Here is a 24,198-nt window from a genome sequence, read left to right on the forward strand (position 1 = left end):
GTTTTAGACATGAAGTCTTTGCCCATGCCTATGTCCTGAATGGTATTGCCTAGGTTTTCTTCTAGGGTTTTTATGGTTTTAGGTCTAACATTTAAGTCTTTAATCCATCTTGAATTAATTTTTTGTATCAGGTGTAAGGAAGGGATCCAGTTTCCGCTTTCTACATTTTTTTTTTTTTTTTGAGATGGAGTCTTGCTCTGTCACCCAGGCTGGAGTGCAGTGGCACGTTCTAGGCTCACTGCAACCTCCACCTCCCAGGTTCAAGCGATTCTCCTGCCTCAGCCTCTCAAATAGCTAGGATTACAGGCACATGCCACCACGCCCGGCTAATTGGAATAAAAGTATGTCTTAAACAATATGGTTCCTAGAGGAGAGACACTAGAAACTTTTTTTTTTTTGACAGGGTCTCCCTCTGTCATCTAGGCTGGAGTGCAGAGACGTGATCATAATTTACTGCAGCCTTGAACCCCTGGGCTCAAGGGATCCTCCCACCTCAGCCTCCCAAGTAGCTGGGACTACAGGTGTGAACCACCACACCCAGCTAATTTTTAAAAAATTTTTATAGAGATAAGGTCTCCCTATGTTGCCCAGGCTGGTCTCAAACCTCTGGGCTCAAGTGATCCTCCCACCTCAGCCTCTCAAAGTGCTGGCATTATAGGCATAAGTGACCATGCCCATCCTAGAAACATTCTTTTACAAATCAGAACTAAAACAAGGAATTCCACCATCGCTAATACTATTGACATTATTTGTAAAGCCCTGTCCACTGCAGTAATTCGAGAAACAAGTAATACAAATAATTATTTGAATTAAATATAAAAAACATTACTTACTCATCTTAAGTGACTGCATATCTGCAGAATCTAAATATGTTAGCTTTAAAAATTATTCAAATGAATTAAAGTTAAATGAAGTGCTGAATGTTCAAAAAATATTTAAATATCAATAACCTTACCACATGTTAAATAAAACAAACTTTTAACTTCATGAATAAAAAGTCCTATTCATAAAAACAACAGAACTACTCAGCCATAAACTTAAAGAGCAAGGTACATATCCTGCGTTAAAACCATTTTTACTAAGAGATATGTGTTGGAGTCAGCTACCAAAAATAGTAATTTTGCTTTGAACAACTTAGCTTAAGCCGTTCTTTGTAATAGTAGTTAGATAGCAGAGCAGTGGTGTATTAAGGCTATTTTTTTTTTGAGACAAAGTTTCACTCTTGTTGCCCAGGCTGGAGTGCTGTGGCGCTATCATGGTTCACCGCAACCTCTGCCTCCCGGGTTCAAGCGGTTCTCCTGCTTCAGCCTCCCGAGTAGCTGGGATGACAGGTGCCCACCACCAAGCCTGGCTAATTTTTTATATTTTAAGTAGAGACGGAGTTTCACCATGTTGGCCAGGCTGGTCTTGAACTCCTGACCTCAGGTGATCTGCCCGCCTCGACCTCCCAAAGTGCTGGGATTACAGGCGTGAGCCACCGTGCCCAGCCTTAAGGCTATTTATAATTTATCATAGCAAAACCTTATTAATTAAAAACATAAGCATAAAGAAAAATAAAAACAAAAATACACCAAGTATTTTCTTAGAATATATGGAAAACATCTTGAACATATTCAGGCATGTTCTACATTTCTTGGTGAGAAGATATCACAAAAATGTCACTTCTTCCTCACCTATTTTTCTTGATTTCATGTAATTCCAATGATTTTTGAGTTAGTGTTTATTTAAAATTAATATAAAATTCATCTGGAATATCATGAGCTGATCAAGAATATTGAAAACATATTTTGAAAAAAAAAAAGAAGTCGATTTAGGCAAGACCACTCCCATTAGATTGCAAACATAGATGATAGATAGATAGATAGATAGATAGATAGATATCAAAAATAATTTAATCCGTGATTCTGGTTTAAAAATAGGAATATAGATTCATAGAATATAGTGGAAAGCTCAGAAATAGATGTAAAAATTTTAAAGAACAGATATCATAAAATAAGAGGAAACAAATTATTTCATAAAATGTGTGAGATAACTGGCTTATACTATGGAAACGTAATTTCATATTTTACATTAAATATGAAAATAAAATTTAGACTAATTAAGAAATTGATATGTAAAGAAAAGTCACAGAAGAACCAACAGAAAATGAAGTTGAACATAATTTGAAAGTATGATCATTTATTTTACCTCTGAAGCAATATAGTATGTAATAACAAAAGAAAAATATTCATATACATGATTTCCTTTTACAAAAAATAAGAGTTAACTTGGCCGGGCATGGTGGCTCATGCCTGTAATCCCAGCACTTTGGGGACTGAGGCGGGCAGATCACCTGAAGGTCAGAAGTTTGAGACCAGCCTGGCCAACGTGGTGAAACACTGTCTCTACTACAAATACAAAACAATTAGCCAGGTGTGGTGGCAGGTGTCTGTAATCCCAGCTACTCGGGAGGCTGAGGCAGGAGAACCGCTTAAATCTGGGAGGTGAAGGTTGCAGTGAACCAAGATCGTGCCATTGCGCTCTAGCCTGGCTGACAAGAGCAAAACTCTGTCTCAAAAAAAAAAAAAAATGAGTTAACTAAAGCACACACTTCAGGAAAATATTTGCCACTAACAAAATATTCATCATAATGTAATAACACTAAGAAAAATTAAAAAGAAAAACATCAATACACCAAAAAGTAAGTGGGCCAAAACACATATATTCTCACAAGAGGAGATTCAGAAAGTAGATATAAATATGGAAATATGTTCAACCTCACTAGTTTTCAAATAAATACAAATTAAAGCGATAATAAGCTATGCTAACACCCAGTGTTGGTGATGCCAATTAGCACAACCTTTTTGGAAAGCAATTTGGCAGCATGTTTCAAAAGTCATAAATATATTCGTTCCGTTTGAAGCATTAATTTCAGCCTTAGAATCCTGAGGAAATAACTTGAAAGAAGAAAATCCCTAGGCATGTAGATGCTCTTGCCGTAACATTTATAGAATTAGAAACCTGGAAATAATGAAACTGTTTAGCAATAACGAATGATTCAGTAAAAGAAGATATGTCGATCTGATAAGAGTGTTGTGCAGCAAGCAATTCTTTGGCCTTGTGAATGTTGCCGGCTAATTGACACCCCAGCTGCCTCTGCATCCCACCTGCCCTTTAAGTCTTTACTCCCTCTTTATCCAGCTTGATTCACGAAAAAGCCATCAGCCTGGTAAGAAGTCCTATACTGGGTTTCTTAGGACAAAGCTTCAGCTTTTTAACTGTACTCGCCTGGATCCCGAGTTACGCAAAAATACCTTCACCTCACTGGCTCCTCTCTCCTTCCACTGCACCTGAAAAAAACATGCTGTCCCCTCTTTTCAGGTCCACTCCAACCTGGTTTCTGCCCCAGTGTTCCCCTGAACCTGTTCTTGCTAAGGTCACTAGTGAACTCCATGCAGCCATTCCAGCGGACACTGTAAGGTCCTCATCTAACTTGGCTGTTAGCCAGCATTCTTGAAACTGTCTTTTCCATTGCTTTCCATGGCACGCCCACTCCATGCTCTCCTCCTTCTCTGTGGCCAGGCCTCAATTCCCTTGCTGGGCCTTGCTGGTCCCTTCTCTCCCTGTCTCTAAATATTGGAGCCGTTTAAGGCCCAGTTTTGGCTCTTCCTCTCTTCTTACTCTACATTTCGTCTGTAGACAATCTTATTCACTTCCATGGCTTTATAAATCATCTGTATGTTCATGTCTCCTTTATCCCCACCCCAGATCCTCTGAGCTCCAGGCCCATACCCAACTTGACACATCTGCTTGAGTATCACACAAATATCTTGAACTACGTACACCTAAAGCTGAAGTCTTGAATCTTCTGCCCATCTGCCTCTCCATCAGTATGCCCCATCTCCATGTATGGTACCTCCATCCATCCCATTTGCTCACCAGCATCCTCCATATCCACATCCCCCACTTCCAGTCCTGCCCCATGCCACTTCTAAGGGGTACCTTGACTGCCTCGTTCTTTCCCTTTCCATTGTACCATCTTAGCTCAGTCATTTCTTGATGATTCCTTGATACCATGTGACCTTCCAGTTTTATTCTGGTGGAATGTTCTATACTTCTACTAGTCTATAAGCTCTCTGAGGGCAAGGACCATAGCTGTTTGGTTCACTGGTATATTCAGTACATTGTGCAGCACTTGGCACATGTTCCAAGCTTGATAAACATTTATGGAATAAATAAATGGAATAATTATAGTTATGTAAAAGCTACATATGTGAGATCTAGAAGGAAACGTGGAAACTTTAAAAGACTTGGTGAAAATATGATTTTTAAAAATTCTGATACTTTTGTTATAACGTTTGAGTGTGAATTCAATTTAAGACATATATGTATACAAGATAAGATGTGTGGTGCAGATATAAATGCTGCGTTGAAGATTCAGCGTGAATGCGAGTTCAGGCATTTGTTGAAGATGAGTTAGTGGGAATGGTTTGGGATCTTCCACTGTGCTCAGAATTCCCTAAAGATAATTGAACTCCAGTCCAGGTGAAGTGGACTGAAAGAACTTGCCTTCTTCCAGCATGATAATATGGCGAGAACTTTTTGAAAATGGAAAGATAGGGGTGACCTCCGGGGACTAGATTAGACTTAGCAAGCTTATCAAAGAACCAGGGAGACAGCAGAGTCTTAGGTGGCAGTGCCTAAGTCTGGGAGGAAGTGAGAAGTATAACAGAAGACAGACAGCTGCCAGGTTGTCTAGACTATGGCTCTTCATAGGGGGTGATAAGGTTACCACTTCCTGCACTCCCAGGTTCCTTTTACTTAGCCCTCATTCCCACCAGATCCCATCATGCGCCTGATGCAAAAGGAGTCCACTGTTGGCATGTTAATTCCTATAATTTTCCTTCTGAATAGGACACCTGGCTGCCTTGTTCCTTTGGACCATTTCCTTGGGAAAAAGTTACTTTGGGGACATTTCAAGATTGTCTTTTTGTGTCCCTACTATACACACACACACACACACACACGTACGGTCACACAGATGTATCCCTGTACACATACAAACATACACACACAAAAACACTCCCTCCACCCAATTTTGATCATATGTTTGACCACAAGCAAAACCTTAACTAATTCTAAAGCACATTTCACAGGCCACCTTCTTTAATCATTATCTAACAATATTAGCAATAAGGAATAGTTGACAAATGTGTCTTCACACCTAGGATCATCAAGGCACGCTGTCTTAAATGAACCCCAGATCAAAGAGAAACAGATGAAAAAAAGTCATGTGTTTGGATGGGAATAATTAGTATCATAAAGATAGGAATTTTTCTAACATTAAGGCATATATTTAATACAATTTCATTTGGACTCAGTCCCCTCAACCCCTTTGGATAAAATGAATATAGATGAATAATGCCCAGGAAATGCTAAGAAAATTATGAAAATAGAGATAAAGCAGGAGAGATTTGCCTTATCAGATGCTAAATATATTTAAAATTACAGGAGTAAAAACTTAATGACATTGGAATAGAAGTAGATCAATAGATTATTAGAACAGAGCAGAGTTCAGAAATAGATTCCAGATAAATGGAAATTTAATATAGGACAAAATGATAGTTCAGTTCAGTGGGAAAAGGAGGTTTGTTTTTGTTTAATAAATGGCTGTGACATAATTGATTAACCAGCTGGATAAAGTTGGACCCTTATCTCACACTGTATATAAAAATAAATTCCAGATGGATTAAAGACATAAGCTTAAAAAATAAAGCAATAAAGATGTTGGAACAATGTTATATTTGTCCATAAGCTAGAGTTTGGGAAGCATTTTATAGCCGAGACAAGAAATCCTGTATTTGATTACTTAAAAGCACATTGTGTAAGGGTAAAAGATGCCACAAGCAAAAGTTACAAGACAAACAATAGATTAGGAGAAAAATATGTGTCAGAAATATGACAGATAAAGATTAATATCTACACCATGCAGAGAGCTCTTGAAAATTGATAAGAAAAATATACACACAAAGCAGAAAAATGGTCAAATAATAAGAATATGCTATTTACAAAAGAGCAAACCAAATAGCCAACAAAACATCTATTCTTTTATATTTTTATTTATTTATTTATTTATGGAGGCAGTGTCTTGCTCTGTCACCCAGAAACATCTATTCTTCACATCAGCTCTTCTGAGAAATTCTCCCTCCTGTGGCAGGTCAAAGGGTGAGATCATATGAGGCTCTATGATGGATGGAAATGAGGCAAAAATCATCATTTTTTCCCCATATCTTCCCCGCACAGACTACAGTGACTATGGTGGGAAGCTTCTCTCCAAGACACTCAAAGTGCATGGTGAAGAATGTGGACTCTAGCAGGGAGCTCTGCCAGAATAAAAGTCAGCCCAACCGGACCTGCACCTGTAGCATCCCAACCAGAGCAACCTACAGAGGTATGTGGATTCTTCTGGGTTATTTTTGTTATAAAGTCAAAAAAACAAGAGAACCTCCTGAGTTTAGTTTGCCCAAGGTATCTGAATAGTTCCCCCTCTGTAGACTCACTCCCTCACTACCCCCTGGTTCCCACTTTTCCTCTGGGTCCTCCTCACCTCTGGTTTACCTCATTCATTGACTCCAAGACCCCACTATCAGATATGCCTGGACGATGACAAGAGAAGGGCAAGTTGGATAGGAGAGTGCAGAAAAGCCAGATAGCACTGGGCCGACTACCCAAATGGTTTAGGTAATTCAGAGATCTGAAAAGCAAGAAATGCCCTGGGTGAGATGAGAAATTTTAACAACCAATGTTCCATCAGTTTGAGTTCATTGCATTCATACATCCATCCGGGAAGTATTTATTTAACATCTAATATATGTGAGGCACTATGCTAGGTACTAGGGATACAGTGACTCCCCCTTGACCCTAAAAAAAGACTGTACACCGGGATAGAGAGAAGTAAGTAGCTCATTACAATGCAGTGTGTAAATACAGGGAACATAGAGTACCATGAGAAGCACATGAAAAATGTACCTTACCAGACATGGTGGAGGGGGAAGGGGTAAGGAAAGCTTCCTGGAGGAAGTGATGTCCAGACAAGGTGAGGGTAGAGTTGAGCCAGACAAAGAGGATGGGGATGGGTATTTCAGACAGAGACCAACCTGCATGATGGCCAGGAGACAAAAAGCTTTATTTGAAGAACCAGAAGAGCTTCTACATGGCCCAGGCACATGGGGTAGGGGAAGGTGGAAAGGGGAGACGGAGGGAAGATAGATACCAAAGGAGGCAGCCAGGGGACCATGAAGGGCCTTGTGAACCGTGAATCCTGCGAGCTGTGATGAGACGCTGAAAGGTTTAAGCTGGAGGCTGGTAGCACAATCAGATTTTTATTACAGAAAGGTTCCATTGTGCATTGTCTGTCTTTCCTACTGGAATGTAAGCCCCATGGAGGCAGGGACTTGGAGAAGACATCTTCACTGCTGTGCTTAGAACAGTATCTGGCACAACGTAGGCATTCACAATCAATAAACGTTTCTTGAATGAATGAATGGCTTGAAGGTGGAGAATGGACCAAAGAAGGGAAAGACTGAAAGACTGAGTTCCAAAAGATCACTTGGAGGGGTCCAAGTGAGAGGGAAAGTGAAAGCGGAAAGCTACTGGAGGGTCCAGGTGAGAGGGAAAGTGAGAGCTGGAGGAGAAGCCAAGGGGGATGGAAAGAAGTGGATTCAATAGATGGTCAGGAGGTACAGTGGGCAGACTGAGGACTCCTGAGTCTCTTCGAATGAGAAAGACTAGAAGTAGAGTTGAGTTCATGGAGTAGGTCTCCAGGACTGAGTGATGATCATTAATGGAGCTAAGTGGGTTTTGTGGTGAGAGCTGGAGTTACCCAATATCTTAGTCCATTCTGGCTGCTATAACAAAATACCTTAGACTGGATAATTTATAAACAATAGAAATGTATTGCTTACAGCCCTGGTGACTGGGGAGTCCAAGGTCAAGGCTCCAGCAGATTCAGTGTCTGGTAATGGCTTGGCCTCTGACTTCGCAGATGGTGCCTTGTTGCTGTATTCTCACATAAAGAAGGGGCAAAGGAGCTCTCTTAAGCCTCTTCTATAAGGACACTAATCACATTCATGAGGGTGCAGCCCTCATGATTTAATCACTTCACAAAGGCCCCGTGGCTTAATACTATCACATTGGGTATTAGATTCCAACTTATGAATTTAGGGGAGACATAAATATTCTGACCGTAGCACCCAATTGACCCTAAATCCTTCAAAAGGCAATTTAATGCACCAGGCCAGAGAAGTGAGCTTAAAAATGCTCTCAGCCACTGGGTGGTGGCTGTTTGGGTCTGATTGCTTGGAAAATCACCTCAATTTTCCACTTTACTTTGTCCACACTGTGCAGCCTTTGTGATGCATTTCTGGTTAATTTTGTTCATTAAAACGCAGACCTTGCTCACCTATAAAATATGCCTCTAAAGTATTTGAGATCACCTTGTAAAGCTAGTTGGTTGCTTTTAGAGCCTCCATCCGTTGCACCCAACCCTTCACCTGCCGTTTTCTGAATATCTTACATATTCCGAACGGGCAAACAAATTTGCTTCCCAGCCTCTTGTACTCAGCCAGCCAGTGACCATTGCCAAGCCTTTATCCATGGCCTTCTTTAAAGCTAGAATGGCTTCCCCCTTTCACAAAATCCTGTCTCCCTTTCTGCTTTGAAACATTGGAGAAAAGTCACCTCTTCCACATGCCCTTGCCAGATTCTGCTCTGACTTTCTCAGCCATTCTAACACCCCTTTGGTCCTCCATGCACACCCCTATCTTGGTACCCAGGTTACCAGAGGGAACTGAAACCACTCATATGGTTGTTTCCTTGACTGTGCTGTCATCACCTAAATTATTTTACCTCTTCCAGAATAACTGTAAATGCTTTCCTAGAAGAAATCATGAATATTCATTTCCTTGTGATATTTCCAAATAGAGTTTTGTGCCTATTTGGTGCTTGAAAAAAAGTATGACTTTTGCAGTCTTCATCACCGGACACTTATAGATTCCACTGGAGTGTATTTTCACTGGGAGTCCCTCTGAGCTGACTGTCCCTGTGTTCATTCTACTCACATGTATCAAGTGTCTGTTCAGAGGCTTTTGCAGAGAGGTCATGCCAGCCCTCCAAGCCTCTTTGTCTTGAGAACAGAAGATGATCATTTCACACACACCATCTGTACGTGAACCGAATTTTATGTGGAATTCTGACTTTCAGAGGGAGTGTTATTGCTGTGGAGAAGGACCTTAAAGTAAGGGTTTTTAGACTTTGGGAACCACACACTAATAAAATTTCAATAAGAAAATTAGGGTTGCCAACGGAGTCAAGCCAGCTTCTTATTTTGTCAAGACTTAGATTTAAAAAGCACCCTCTCAGCCAGGCATGGTGGCACACGCCTGTAATCCCAGCACTTTGGGAGGCTGAGGCGGGCAGATCACTTGAGGTCAGGAGTTCAAGACCAGCCTAGCCAACATGGTGAAACCCCGTCTCAACTAAAATAAATAAATAAACAAACAAATAAATAGCACCATCTCCTATTCCTATTAATTCACCAAAGGAAAAAGATATTAATACCTTGTTATTAGCACTGGTCCGTGGACAGAAGGGGATTTGAAAGGTGCTATTCTGTGTTGTGGCCCCAAACCTGGGCTCTATACAATTGTTCCATGGGGAGCAATGCAACCACAGGTTCCTGGGGCCACCCCAGGCTTGCTAAATCAGAATATTTAGGGGCATGGCCCTGGGATCTATATCTTTGTAAATTTCTCAGGTGATTCTGATAGAGAACTGGGTTTGGGAATCACTACCTTGGATAGAGTATGTATGTTTAAAGAGATACATGAAATACTACATTTCTCTAATGCTGATCTAGTAGTTTTGAAATCCTTGTTATTTTGTTCTTTTGGGGTTTTCTAACCAATGAGTAGGTTTTCAAAGGCAAATAAGAAAACCTTTATCACAGATTTGGTGACAGTTGACCCCAAGAAGATCGTGGAACCCAGCCCATGGAAACTACACTTTAGAGTATGTTAGGTAAATATTTGCAGCGTGGATTTTTCTGAAGGTGCAGGATTTCTAATGCTCCGGTTTTCATGTTCTAGGCACTTCTTGCTCGGTGACTTGTTTTGTTCTTATGCCTTGGCCAATTAAAAGCTGAGATAGTGATCCCTAGGAGAGTATGAGATGTAAATGAGCTGTAAAATGGCTTCTTCCTAGTGATTATCCATGGGAGGCTTGGAACTCGAGGTGGGTTCAGTCTGTTTGGAGGCTTGAGCTGTGCACTTCGGCTGCCTGATGCGAATGGCCTATGGGGAAGGAACCACATACTGATTGAAATGTTAGCAAACAGCTGGCACGCTCCCGCCCACTATGCAGAGGAAGCAAAAATATTTATCTTTTTTTGCATTTACAGCTATGCTTGACTATAGCAGGACTCCACCGTAAATGACTTTTTCCCCCCTTCCTTGCAGATGTTTCAGTTGTCAACGTGATGTTCTCCTTCGGTTCTTGGAATTTATCAGACAGATTCAACTTTACCAACTGCTCATCATTAAAAGAGTAAGATTTTATTTGAAATTTGAATATTCTCTCGTTGATCTTAATTTACTTATTTGTTTGACTCCTCGATTTCCTAAAGAACTCTTTTGTGAGACAGAACTTTCCAAAATGCCTTTTGAAGCGTGGTGTAATGGGAGATAGGAGAGCCACCGAGCTAATAAGCTCCGCTCACACATTCTAGCCCTGACTAGTAAGCTGGCGCTGCGAGGGAGAGAAACCCACTGTGCTTAAGTGATCATACCCACAGGGAAATATGTCTTCCCAGGACCGAGAGGCAGCCTTGAAGTAAGTAAAGAAGAAGGGACAAGCCAGGCGTGGTGGCTCACATCTGGAATCCCAGCACTTTAGGAGGCTGAGGTGGGCAGATCGCTTGAGCCCAGGAGAGTTTGAGACCAGCCTGGGCAATATAGTGAGACGCCATCGCTACAAAAAAACATAAAAGTTAGCCAAGCATGGTGGTATGTGCCTGTAGTCCCAGCTACTTGGGAGGCTGAGGTGGGAGGATCACCTGAGCCTAGGAGATGGAGGTTGCAGTGAGCCGGGATGGCGCCCCGCATTCCAGTCTGAGTGACAGAGTGAGATTGTCTCAACAAAAAGAAGGAGCGCTGCTAGGTTCTCTTCTGATTGGAATGGCTTCGGGAATTTGGGCGGAACGAGAAGCCTTGAGTGTAGGGGTAAAAAGTCATACTTGAGAAGGACAAGATGAAGTCCCTTTCACCAAAAGAACATGTTCCTGCTGCCCCCCTTTTCACCATCTTTGGCCTCTTTGAGCTACATAGGCCCCTGAGTTAGTGCCAAACCTCACTCCTTGCTTCTAAAGCAGCAAGAGGACAGACGAAATATGTTTCTCAGATGCCTGACTTTCCAATTGGAAGTTGGGATGGAGGCCTGCAGGGCACCTTGGGAGGCTGCATGAGTAGCAGTGCTGTAGATCACTGCATGGTTTGATTGACCAGTTATGTGAGCACCAAATGGGAGTTTCTTTTGTCCTGGCCTGGGAACCATGGTTTCTATGGGGAAAATGAATTTGAACTTGAAGCTGAGCTAGGAGGCTGCTCTTGAATGATTAGAACAGGAGCCCCTGGGCCTCATCTCTTCCACTGAGGCACTTTGAAAAAGATGACACAAGACCCAGTTCAATTATTGCTAAGAAACAGAATGGATTTAAGGAGAAAAAAATACAAAAAATGCTACAGAAAGCCTCAGAAGTTCATGAAAATAGGAAAAAAGGGTGTGAATTAAATAGAATTATATAGCTCAAAGACAGCTGAAAGATAACGTAGCTCCCCTGATGCCCACTTTAAGGCCAGATGAAAGGAACCGACTAGCCCCAGGTCCCATAACTCGGTAATTAAGAACCAGACCTCAGACCTAGGTCCCCCGGGGAGGGTGAGCGCCCTTTCCATAGGTAACTGCTTCCTGTTAGGAAAGCACTTAGTACAGTAATCACACCCCGGGGGTAGAAGAAGCGAGCAAATCACAAACCTGCTTCTAGCTCACTTAGGTGGCCGGATCCACGCAAAAGCCAGTGTGTCCTCTCCTTCCACGGAAACTGCAGTTTCTGTAGATCAGAATCTCAGAATGTTTCCTCATTTCTTGGAGAAGGTATAAAACAAACTGGGTCCCCCCGGCCCTGTGCTAGCACCCCTTGCTAGAGCTAAGGCTTCCTCTGGCCTCCCTTGGCCCTGTTTCCAGATTAACCCTGATTTCCCTTTTTAACATTCCTTCTCATAAGTGCTTTTCAAGTCCTCCACAGTTTACCCAATCATGATAGGTGATTTGATTAGTAGAAACACAATTCTTCCTTAATTTGATTATAAAGCAAACACAGGCACCTCGTTGCCTCTGCTTGCCAGCTAACACTTTCTGTCTCACATCTTCCAGGCAGTTGGCAGTGTGACTGCTGGAGTGAGTGAGGGCTTCCTGATTTTGGAAGGCAGGGTGGGTAGAGGCGGGGAGAGAGAGAGATCCATCTCCAGAGGGACTTACCTGAGGGTAGACAAATAGCAGAACTGGATTCAGAAACAGATTCATTGGGTTCCTATTATCTACAGACCAGCAGGTGACCCAGCTTCAGGTTTCCATGGCAACACCCCTGCAGGTGCCATTCCGGCCCATCAACCTGAGGGCTTCCAAGAGCAGGGCACAAAGCCTCACAGGAATGTCTGTCCAGGGATTTTTTTTTGTTGTTGCCTTCTTTTAAATGCTTGCATGCCACATCACAGAAGGAAATTCTAGGATGTGAACATTGTCCTAAAACGCAGGAATTAAGTCAGTTTTCTGTGTTGCTAGATGCCCAGCATGCGTAGAAACTGGCTGCGCGTGGTGTAAAAGTGCAAGAAGGTGTATCCACCCCTTCACAGCTTGCGACCCTTCTGATTATGAGAGAAACCAGGTAAAGTGACATTTTTGGTATTGTAAGTCTTAACCGCCGGGCATGGTGGCTCACGCCTGTAATCCTAGCATTTTGGGAGGTCGAGGCGGGTGGATCAATTGAGGTCAGGAGTTCGAGACCAGCCTGACCAACATGCAAAACCCTGCCTCTACTAAAAATACAAAGTTAGTGGGGTGTGGTGGCGCATGCCTGTAATCCCAGCTACTCAGGAGGCTGAGGCAGGAGAATCACTTGAACCCGGGAGGCGGAGGTTGCAGTGAGCCGAGATCGCGCCACTGCACTCCAGCCTGGGTGACAGAGTGAGACTCCATCTCAAAAAAAAAGGTTTAACCAAAAATAAATGTTTGTGACTGCCTGGTCCTACCTTCTCTTTTATGTTTGTTGCACACTTTGAATTTACCACCCATCTGGATGTTGAAGGGATGTTCTCCATTCCAGGAACAGTGTCCAGTGGCTGTCGAGAAGACATCAGGAGGAGGAAGACCCAAGGAGAACAAGGGGAACAGAACCAACCAGGCTTTACAGGTCAGACCCTACTTTTGTGTGGTTGAGGGGAAAACCTGTCTTTGAATGACCATGACCACAACTCGTACTACTTTGGGTTCCTTAAAAAAATTCTCTATTTTACTTTCTACCAAAATTCCCTTTTGTATCTTTGGTTTTTTAACCAAGTTTCACTTAATTAGCGCAATACATCAAAGGCTGGACACTCACATAAAATAAATTAAAACTCTGTAATTATGAAAAATGATGTTGCTCTGGTCGAAATAAAATTGTAAAGGTGACTTTGCGGCTCACTGGGGAAGAGCTGGAAGGAAGTTTAGCATTCCATCTGAGGGATTTCAACTTGCACTTTATATAATTGCGTTTCTGGGGGTTATGTGTGTGGATGGGGGTCTGTGCAAAGTGTGCAAACTAACGTCGATTCCGTTGTTTTTTTTCAACTTTGTAGGGACGTCTAACCAGTAGTGAACACTGCTAAACCAGAATTGTTATAGAATGTGTATTTCTCTCGCCTTCTCACAAGCAGTTATTAATCCATGAACTTTCCTTGGAAATGCCCCTTATTTTCTTCATAGTAAATTACTAAGCCCCCACGTCAGTCATGTTTGAAAAGAGGGGACATGACAACGTAAACATTTCTGGGCGGAACACATGTGGCTGTGCTTACAACTTCACTCAGTCAACAAAAGTTCATTGAGCATCTATATGTGGTAAAACACAAAAAGAGGATGAGTCCTGCCCTCGCTAACCTTGGAGTCTAGCAGAAATAGACAAATTAAAAATGACAGCTCTGGGGAGAAAAAGGCTCCATTTTCCATTTCTCTAATCTGTGGTTTTGACTTCTCCACTTGCTGCTTACCTAAGGTCAAGTGCAAAGGTAAATAAGTAGCACATTTTGAATCATTACTGAAAAGTTTATAGTAACTTCAGGTGAATTAACAACCAGGCAGAGGGAATATGAATCAAATGGATATGAAGTTAATTAAAGGCATTAGCAAAGCTTGATGCTCAGGTATCTCCAGACTTTAGCAGTCTTTGAGGTCTTGTTAAGTAATGGGCTCCTTTTCTCATCCCATTGGTTTGGAAAACTAAGACACAGCGACAAGGACTTGGATCAGGAAGACAGTGGCTTTGTGGCTTTTTCTTTTTAATTAAACTTTGTTGTTGTTCCAGGGTTTGTTTGTTTGTTTGTTTGTTTTGATAAAATACACAAACAAAATTTACCATTTTTATTGCTTTTAAGTGTACAGTTAGTTGAGGTAAGTACATTCACATCATGGCACAACCTATCTCCAGAACTCTTTTCATCTTGCAAAACTGAAACTCTATGCTCGTTAAATAATAACTCTTCATCTCTCTTTCCCCCCAGCCCTGGGAAACCGCCATTCTAATTTTTTGTCTCTATGAATTTGACTACTCTAGGTACCTCATATAATTGAATTTGTCTCTTTGTGCTGGCGTGTTTCACTTAGCATGATGTCCTCAAGGTTCATCTGTGTGGTCGCATGGGTCAGAATTCCCTTCTTTTCTAAGGTTGACTAATATTCCAGTGTATGTATATACCATATTTTGTTTATCCATTCATCCATGGATTAACGCTTGGGTCGCTTCCACATTTTAGCTATGATGAATAATGCTACTAGGAACGTGGGTGTGCTGCTATTTCTTCGAGACCCTGCTCTCAGTTCTTTTCGGTATATGCCCAGAAGCAGAATTACTGGATTGTATTGTAATTCTCTTTTTGGTTTTTTGAAGAACCATTGTACTGTTTTCCATAGCAATAATACCATTTTGCATTCCCACCAACAGTGCACAAGGGTTCCAGTTTCACCACATCCTCACCAATACTTGTTATTTTCGATTTTGTTTGATAGTAGCCATCCTAATATGGGTCAGGTGGTATCTCATTGTGGTTTTGATTTGCATTTCCTTGATGATTAATGATGTTGAGCATCTTTGTGTATGCTTCCTGGCCATTTGTATATCTTCTCTGGAGAAATGTCTAATCAAGTCCTTTGCCCATTTTTAAAGTTGGGTTATTTTTGTTGTTGTTGAGTTGCAGGAGTTCTTTATGTATTCTGGATATCAGCCCTTTATCAGATATATCATTTGCAAATATTTTCTACCATTCCATAGGTTTCCTTTTCATTCCATTGACTGTGTCCTGTGATACACAGAGTTTTTAATTTTGATGAAGTCCAGTTCATTTATTTTTTCTTTTATTGCCCATGCTTTTGGTGTCAGATCCAATAAATCATTGCCAAATTCAATGTCATGAAACTTTCTTTCTGCATTTATTTGTAAAGGTCTGTAGCACTTATATTTTGGCCTCTGATTCATTCTGAGTTCATTTTTATATATGGCATAAGAAATGGGTCTAACTTCACTCTTTTGCATGTGGATATCCAGTTTTCCCAACATCATTTGTTGAAAAAAATGTCCTTTCCCCCATTGAATTGTCTTGGCACCCTCGTTGAAAATCATTTCACCATATTTGTGAGAGTGTATTTCTGGGTGTTCTTTTCTATTCTATTGGTCTATGTCTGTCTTTATGGCAGTACTGCACTGTTTGATTACTGTAGCTTTGTAAAGTAAATTTTGAAATCAGGATATGTGAATTCTTCAACTTTGTTCTTCTTTTTCAAGATTGTTTTAGAAAATAATAAACTTTTAATTTTGAGATAATTGTAGATTCACATGTACTTGTGAGACAATAATACTTAACATCTTTTACCCAGTTTCCTTCAATAGTACTATCTTGCAAAACTATACCACAACATCACAGTCAGGATATTGACGTTGACAGCAGTCAAGACACAGAACAGCTCTATCGTCACAAGGCTCCCCAGGTTGCCCTTTCACAGTCACATCCATTTCCCTCCTCCCTCCCATTCTCCATCTCTGATGCCTGGCAACCACTGACCTCAGCTCCATTTCTATAATTTTATCATTTCAATAATTTTATATAAACGGAATCATCCAGATGTACCCTTTGGGGGAATGGCTCTTTTAACTCAACATAATTCTCTGGAAATTCATCCAAGTTCTTTTATGTATCAATAATTCATTCCTTTTTATCGCTGAGTCGTGGTCCAGGCAGCGGCTTTTTAAACTTCTTTAATTTTAAAGATAAATATCATAAAGTCACTACCTCCTGGTTTCCTGCAGTGTATCTCTCTGCACCCTTTGAACTGTGTGGTTAAAAGGACTGGGGTCACCACAAGAGAAGAAGAAGGCTGAAAATAAACAAAAGCCCAGATCTGTTTTCAGTGCTTCTCTGTGGATTACCCCTCTAAGTGTGGAGAAAGACATTTTGTTGATACTGACATGTTTTCTTTAAATATGTGACTCAGAGCAGAATCTCTCTTTTGTTTGATAGGGAATGGAGTGTTATTTGTCACAGGAGGGATTTCTCGTGCTCTGTCAAACACTGCTGTCTTTCATTATCAGGTGGAATGTGTAACATTCTGGTTTCCACTTTGGGCCTTCATGTTGGCCTTGAACAAAGCACCCAATGTCTTTGTGATTCTGTTTCTACCAGAGAAGTCACTCACAGCTTTGCTTCAATGCATCTGCCCACACCACATATGTACTGAGTACTTCCTGTGTGCTAGGCACTAGGAATGGAGCAGGTACTGTCCTAGGCGTCTAGGATCCTGAACTTGAGTTGATTCTTTCTAGAGGTATTTATTGCACACCTATTAAATGCAATTATACCGATCTCCACAGATTCCATGAGGAGGATTCAGATGAATCAGGCACATCTCTGGCCATCAGTCTCAAGAATCTTATCCATGAGTACATGAGTAAAAATACAAGATTTTAAAAATATTAATATGAAGGTACAAGAAAGTACACAGAGAGCCTCTCTGTGCCCGGGGCTTTGTCTTAGTCCTTCCTGTTTGCTTAAACCCAGTGCCTTGAAGTTGAAAACATTTAATCAGTGTGGTTGGTTAAGTCTTTGATTGATGGATGGATTGATTGCTGGAGATGGCATTTCAGCCCACCTTTGAGGACGAGAAGCATCCAGACACATGAATGCGGGTATTCGAAGCAGAGGAACCAGCATAAGCACAGTGTAGGGGTAGGAGCCAGAAGATTCCAGGACACATGCTAGAGGAAACCCTAAGTAGGCACAGAGGATGCAGGAAATTATGAGACGCAAGGTTGAAATGACCCTGGAGCCTGCATATATAGGGCCTCACATACCAGTCCTGTGAGTGCTCACTTTATTCTTCAGTGGCAATGGAATGCCATTCAAGGTATCTTATTTTATTTTTTTAGTGTATGAGTTTGCTAATCCAAGGATCTGGTACTTATGAGGTAGGGTCCTGGTTCAGTCTCTACTAGGCCAGTAGCCCTCAGACTGTTTCATGACCCCAAGACCTACCCCTGTATCCTGACCCTGAAACGTATAGCATCATCTGCCAAGGGGGCTGAGTTACAGAAAAGTGTGACCACAATAGAGAAATGAGCTCAAAAATCTATGTATGATCTTGGAGGAGGAGTATTTCAAGCTATAAAGGCCAGTGTCTGACCGTCTGTCTGTTTCTTTCCACATATCTAGTAGTTGAAACCTTGTCAGGGACCGTTGGCCCTGTCACCCTGCCCTGACCACTTCTCCTTCCATTTCTTAACATTCTCATATCTGGTGCCTTCACTCACTGAGACCAGAGATAGCTCCCCTCTCTTTTGTGCATTCAAGGAGAGATTGTGAAGATTTATGATATGATGTCATTCTAATATTTGTTACTACCCTCATTATGCTTATCACTATAGGGCAGAAATAAAGCATACAAGTCATATCCCCTGGCAATTTACATTCAAATGGTTCTTTCTCTTCCTTGCACCTCCTCTTCTCTTCCTCCATCACTTCTTCCCTGCTCCGAGATGGAGTTTCACTCTTGTTGCCCAGGGTGGAGTGCAGTGGCACAATCTCGGCTCACTGCAACCTCTGCCTCCCCAGTTTAAGTGATTCTCCTGCCTTCGCCTCCCAAGTAGCTGGGATTACAGGCACCCGCCACCATGCCCAGCTAATTTTTTCCAATTTTTAGTAGAGACAGGGTTTCACCATGTTGGCCAGGATGGTCTCGAACTCCTGACCTCAAGTGATATGCCTGCCTCAGCCTCCCGAAGTGCTGGGATTACAGGCATGAGCCACCGCACCCGGCCCCTCCATCACTTTTGAATATGCATTTTTGATCTCTCACAGGCAATCCAGATGAATGCTTTTGGGGACCTTGCCTTCAAGGGTGAAATTAAATTTCACATATACCTTGCTGAGTAGCTTCTATGGGCCTAGCATAGAGCCAGGTACTGTAGAATTAACTTACAATCATTCATTTATTCATTCATTCAAAATTTGTTTGTTGAGCAACTACTATGTGCTAGACAGGCAGGCAAAGTGTGTGACTGCATGGAGCTTACATGGTAGAACTTATAATATTTTGGAGGAAATAAGATTTATTTTCATGAAGCAGTTGCATGTGCACAAGAGAAAAAGATACAAGAGAGAATGCCAGAATGTACTCAAATGAACAGTGGTAGCTAAGATTTGCTGAGCCTGTGCTATGCCCTGAGCTCAGACAGTATCTAAGCCTCACGATGGACCTATTTTCCCCACTTTATAGATAAGGAAATTTTAGCTCAGAGAGAGCAAATGGTAGGTAAGAAATATGAATCCAGGCAATCTGACTCAACAGAGTTTTAACCATTACCCTACATTGTATGCCCTAAATTGAATATAAACATTGGTTAAACCATACTACTGATGATATTAATAAAAGTCAGTATGGAAAGGACTCTAATATTGGCTTCTCTTGGCATTAGACTGTCAAAGCCTGCCCCCGATCCATGCCACACATGTAGGGTGGGAGCAAGACCTCCAACCTGGCCGGGATGTGGGAGGAGTGTATTAACCTCAAAGACATGGGAGAAAGGGGTGGGGCAGGGTGTGGTCAGAGGGAAGGAGTCAGACCCAGACATGGCTGGGCATCTGCTCCAAGACAGGGAGAGCAGAAGAGGCTTAGTGAGGCAACTGAGGCCCTGGGGAGAGGGGAGCAGCAAGAATCTCATGCATGAGTCGAATCTTGGCCAAAGGGTGGACTTTGAGGGGCTGGGTTTAAATTAGAATCAGGGCCCTCCACTGGCTGGGAAGAGCTGCCCTCCCTGGCCCTGGAGTTTTGATCACCCAGTCCAGGTCTGGGGAGCCACACTCAGAAGGCTCAAATGCCAAGAGGAATAGCAGGTTGTTCGGAGGGTGGGCTTGGCAGCCAAGTCAGCCTCCTTTTAGAATCTGCAGCTCAGAGAAGTGAGTCTTAATCTCATCGCACAGGGCATTGGTCTGTCACCTTCTATCTGGAAGTCTCACGCTCTGTGTCCAGAGGCACTGCTCACTATTGGCATTTCCAGGGCCAACTGAAATCACATCTCAAGTTCCCTGGAGCCTGTACCGAGGGGCCCCCGTGAAAAGGCATTTGTCCCAGGGGCTAAGCATCAAATGGATAACCATTTTGTTCCATTTCACGCTCTAATTTTTCTTGAGTGGACCTGTATTTTGCTATTTTCTTTCCATATCTCACCTCCTTTTACTCTTTCCCATTTCCACGGCTGGTTACCACTCTTACCAATTTATACATTTCCTTAATATATTAGTTCTATCCTCTTCTCAGTCATTAATAAAGATGTTAAATAATCCTGAACCGAATACTCACTCCTGTAGGGCCCTACAGGACTCTTTCCTTTAATTAGTTGTGCTACCTTTCATCTATCTAATGTCCTTCGGTTTCAGATTTCCAGCTGGTTTTGAATCCATGTGACTTTTTATCTAGTCCTGTTTGAACTAATTTCACGAGTGAAAATCCGAGAGATGTTTTACTGAGTGTTGATTCAGGTCCAGGCCTACAGAGAGTTTGCTATATTCAGATTTTTTTTTAACAGATTAATAGAGTACAATTTGGCCTTAATAAACTGAGCCCTCCTAATGCACCTCTTTCCAATATTCTTTTCAATCATAGCAGTATTTTCTCCATTAATGTCATGGTAATTTGAGTTGTGTTGACGTCAGACTTCACAAAAGGTACTCTTACTGTCAGAAGTAATCCTCTTAGACCTTTTGAAAGATAACTATTTCTTAGTGGTTGTGCTATTTCCAATATCCTATAATGACTTAGTTAAAAATAAAAAATAAAAAGGATCGGGTATTCTACAAATCTCCTAATTAACCAGCTTCTAATGTGCTTTCTTATACAAAACAGGGAGTGAAAACCAGAGCTCACAGTAGTTTATTAAATAAGTTCAAATTGTGCAGCCATTTAAAAATAACCCTGAAGTCTTTAAAACATAACCTACAGGAAGCACACTATTCTGAGGTTAATTGCTGGACAACATAGGGCTGTGACGGTTATAGTCAATGGTATTTTGATTTGAATACATAGAAATCCTTGGACATAGAGTGAGGGAGGAATCCCACGATAGGGCTCTAAGAATTTGTCTCTTTGTATTGAGCTCAATTATGTTTTACAATTAACTCCCTCTAAAATGCATAAGCTTATAGGGCTGGCTACTATATGCCAGGTTTTATGAATTAACTCTTGATGAAAATACAAAAATTGATCTAAAATATTGAATGTGTAGAACCTTTATGGGGAAATGATTCTTTGCTCTTTTGTCTGTACTGGATTTTTCAAAATCTTTATTGGTAAAAAGAAAGAATGTATTTCTAAGAATTGTTGCAACCATACAGGGCAGCCATGGAGCTGACTCTACATTTTGTTTTAAAAATGTTGTTTTATACCTGCACTATTTATTTAGGAGGGTCCTCTTGGTAGCTCTTTAACCCATTTATTTTATTTTTTTTTTTTTGAGACAGAGTCTCGCTCTGTCGCCCAGGGTGGAGTGCAGTGGCGTGATCTCGGCTCACTGCAAGCTCCGCCTCCTGGGTTCACGCTATTCTCCTGCCTCAGCCTCCCAAGTAGCTGGGACTACAGGCGCCCGCCACCACGCCCGGCTAATTTGTTGTATTTTTAGTAGAGACGGGGTTTCACCGTGTTAGCCAAGATGGTCTCGATCTCCTGACCTCGTGATCCACCCGCCTTGGCCTCCCAAAGTGCTGGGATTACAGGCGTGAGCCACCGCGCCCGGCCTTAACCCATTTATTAAGATTAGAAGAGGTTCCACCAGCAAACAAAAGACAACTAATCTGAGTCTGTTTGAAAGCAGACTGGAAGCACCCACTTTCACAAGACAGGCCAGGGCTGGATTCCATCCTAGATGGCCAAGAGAACCCTCTCTAAACAATAGGGGTTTAAAATCTTTTTGAAGTAGCAAGGCGGTCTCCACTCAGGAAAATAAAAAGTTAATAAGATGATGTGGCAAGTCCTCTGATGGTGTTCGTAGAGCCATTTAAGGAGCAAAATATAACTTCCCTAAAAAATCTTTTTTACATTAGTTGTAAGGCTCTCTTTATCCTCTGCAGAGAATGGAGAAGTAGCATTTACTTGGCATGTTTGAAAATTTTGCTTGAGCAGACATCAACAGTATAAATATAAGAAGCAGGAAGGACTATCTAGAAAGAAAAGAAACCTGGGAATCATAGTTGACTTGGATGTAAACGTGAGTCTGCAATGAGGTTTACATAAAAAAAGAAAAAAAATTCTATCTTGCTCCCCTAAGAAGACAGTGGACTCCTCTAGAGCAGAGGTCGGCAAATGTTTTCTACAAAGAGCCAGACAGTAAATATTTTAGGCTTTGCGGGCCGTATGGTCTCTGCTGCAGCTACTCCACTCGACTGCTGCAGTGCAACAGCAGCCAGAGACACTACGCAGACGAATATTTATGGGTGCTGAAATTTGAATTTCATGTGTTTTTATATGTCATGAAATATTATTCTTCTTTTGACATTTTGTCATGGCCCATACAAAAGCAGGTAGCGGGCAGGATCTGGCCCACAGACTATAGTTTGCCAACTCCTGATCTAGTGCACACATAGATCATGTGTCCCCCACAACATCTGGCCTAAGGACCCTGTAGGTGCTCAATAAACACTTGTTCTCTTAGCTGTCACCACGTAAGAGCGAAGAGTAAGCCTTTTGCTATATAACACACACTTGACATTTGCAAGAGATTTATCTTGAAGGCCTTGCTAATCCCCCCATTCCAAGTACCACTCTAGCAGATAATTTCCCCCATAAAATGCAGTCAAGTATAACAGAATAATTAAAGTGACCCTTTCAGGCCCTTAGTGATTCTATTAATACAGGGCTAACGTCCTTCACAAAGTGATTAAAATAAATTCTGCTACCAAAATCAATTCTGTGTCATGTTACATCATTGCTGTGATGACATTAACGATGAATTTACCTCAATCTGCAAAACCAATCCAAAGCGCTCATGAGTGATGGGGACCACTGTGCCGTGTAGCACCTGTGTGTGCCGAGGAGCAGAATGAGAAAATGTCTGTTTCAGCAGGATGGGCAGCCCCTGTAGCCCAGCAATGCCACCCCAATGAGTGTTCCATGTACAAAGGAGCAGAGGATACTCAATTGCTTCAAGAAGCAGGTGTTAGGCAGGTGTTGGACATCACGGAGTTCTCCCAGTGGCTCAGGGGCTTCTTCCTGGACTCGGTCCTCCAAGTGGATGCACTCAGCATTTAGAATTTCACCAAATGTCATGTGATTAAGCATCTCTGGACCTTGGGGTCATTTTCAAATATCAAGACTGAGTATATTCTGCGATGGTAGAGGATATAGGGGAAAAAGGAGTGTGAGTATGGTGTTCACTCTTGCTGAAGATCTGCTGGACTTTATATTGGGTAGAATCTTAGAATCTTATGTCCTGTTTTGGTCACCATATTATAGAAGAATACAGACTTGCCAAAAATGGTCTACAAAAGAACAGTGAAATTATCAGAATGATAGACAGTAGCATCTGTAACATAAAAGTGAAAGAACTCAGGATTGTTTTATCTTGAAAAGGGAAAATGATTCTTGCTATCAAATAAAGGGCTTTTTTTTAAAGGGAGAATTTGATTAGATATCACAAATGGAGAAGTAAGGTGGCATTCACCTATATGGTATGAAGCTAGGTAGCAAGGGACTCCAAGGGACATGTTCTTGACCTTAGGCCTGATAAAGTCTATTGAAACTGGGTAGCAAGAAGGAGGTTGTGGTATCTACAAACCTTGGTTGGCCACAGTGGTTTAGACATCCAACTACTTGATAGATATTAGGTGACGGAACAGGTTGATTTCTTGAGGTTTTTCCCCCTGCAGTATCCTCCTGGATTCAAATAGCCTCACTGTAACAAAAATATGACTGCTTTCTTGGGAACTGAATTTATCTGGAATGACATTTATTTCAACTTAATGATGAGTCTGTCATTGGCCTATGGTCAATGGACTCTCTTTGTTTTCCTTGATTTTGCTTACGTTGTGAGCCTCCAGAGGCTGTAAGGCAGTAAACATTTTCAAAACTCTAGTGATACCTCACTCTTCAGACAGAATATCAGACTTTTCAACTGTATTTTCAACTGTCTTGTGAGACAAAGACTAATTGGTTTGACCTCATGCTGTCACATGTTGAGAGACATGAATCTGCAGCCCTCTTCCTTGAATTCATTGATTTCATTAAACACTGTCTGCTTGTGTTTGCAAAATGTTGTAATTTCCCAGTGATTTCTTCGAACTGCAGCGCATAAACAGATTTTTTTGGAGCGATGCC

The 24,198-nt window shown here is 41.6% G+C and overlaps 1 protein-coding gene across 1 annotated transcript in view; it reads left to right on the plus strand.

Moving 5' to 3' along the window:
• The window catches only part of PLXNC1 (plexin C1), a 159,641-nt gene that overhangs the window by 64,960 nt on the left and 70,483 nt on the right, over positions 1–24,198 (plus strand). The window contains exons 6-9 of the mRNA XM_004053688.5: positions 6,283–6,430; positions 10,494–10,581; positions 12,874–12,976; positions 13,415–13,501. Of these exons, the coding sequence (XP_004053736.3) occupies positions 6,283–6,430; positions 10,494–10,581; positions 12,874–12,976; positions 13,415–13,501 (426 nt within the window). The remainder of the gene's footprint in view (positions 1–6,282; positions 6,431–10,493; positions 10,582–12,873; positions 12,977–13,414; positions 13,502–24,198) is intronic.

Source organism: Gorilla gorilla, chromosome 10 (assembly GCF_029281585.2).
Source record: "Gorilla gorilla gorilla isolate KB3781 chromosome 10, NHGRI_mGorGor1-v2.1_pri, whole genome shotgun sequence".
NCBI lineage: Eukaryota > Metazoa > Chordata > Mammalia > Primates > Hominidae > Gorilla > Gorilla gorilla.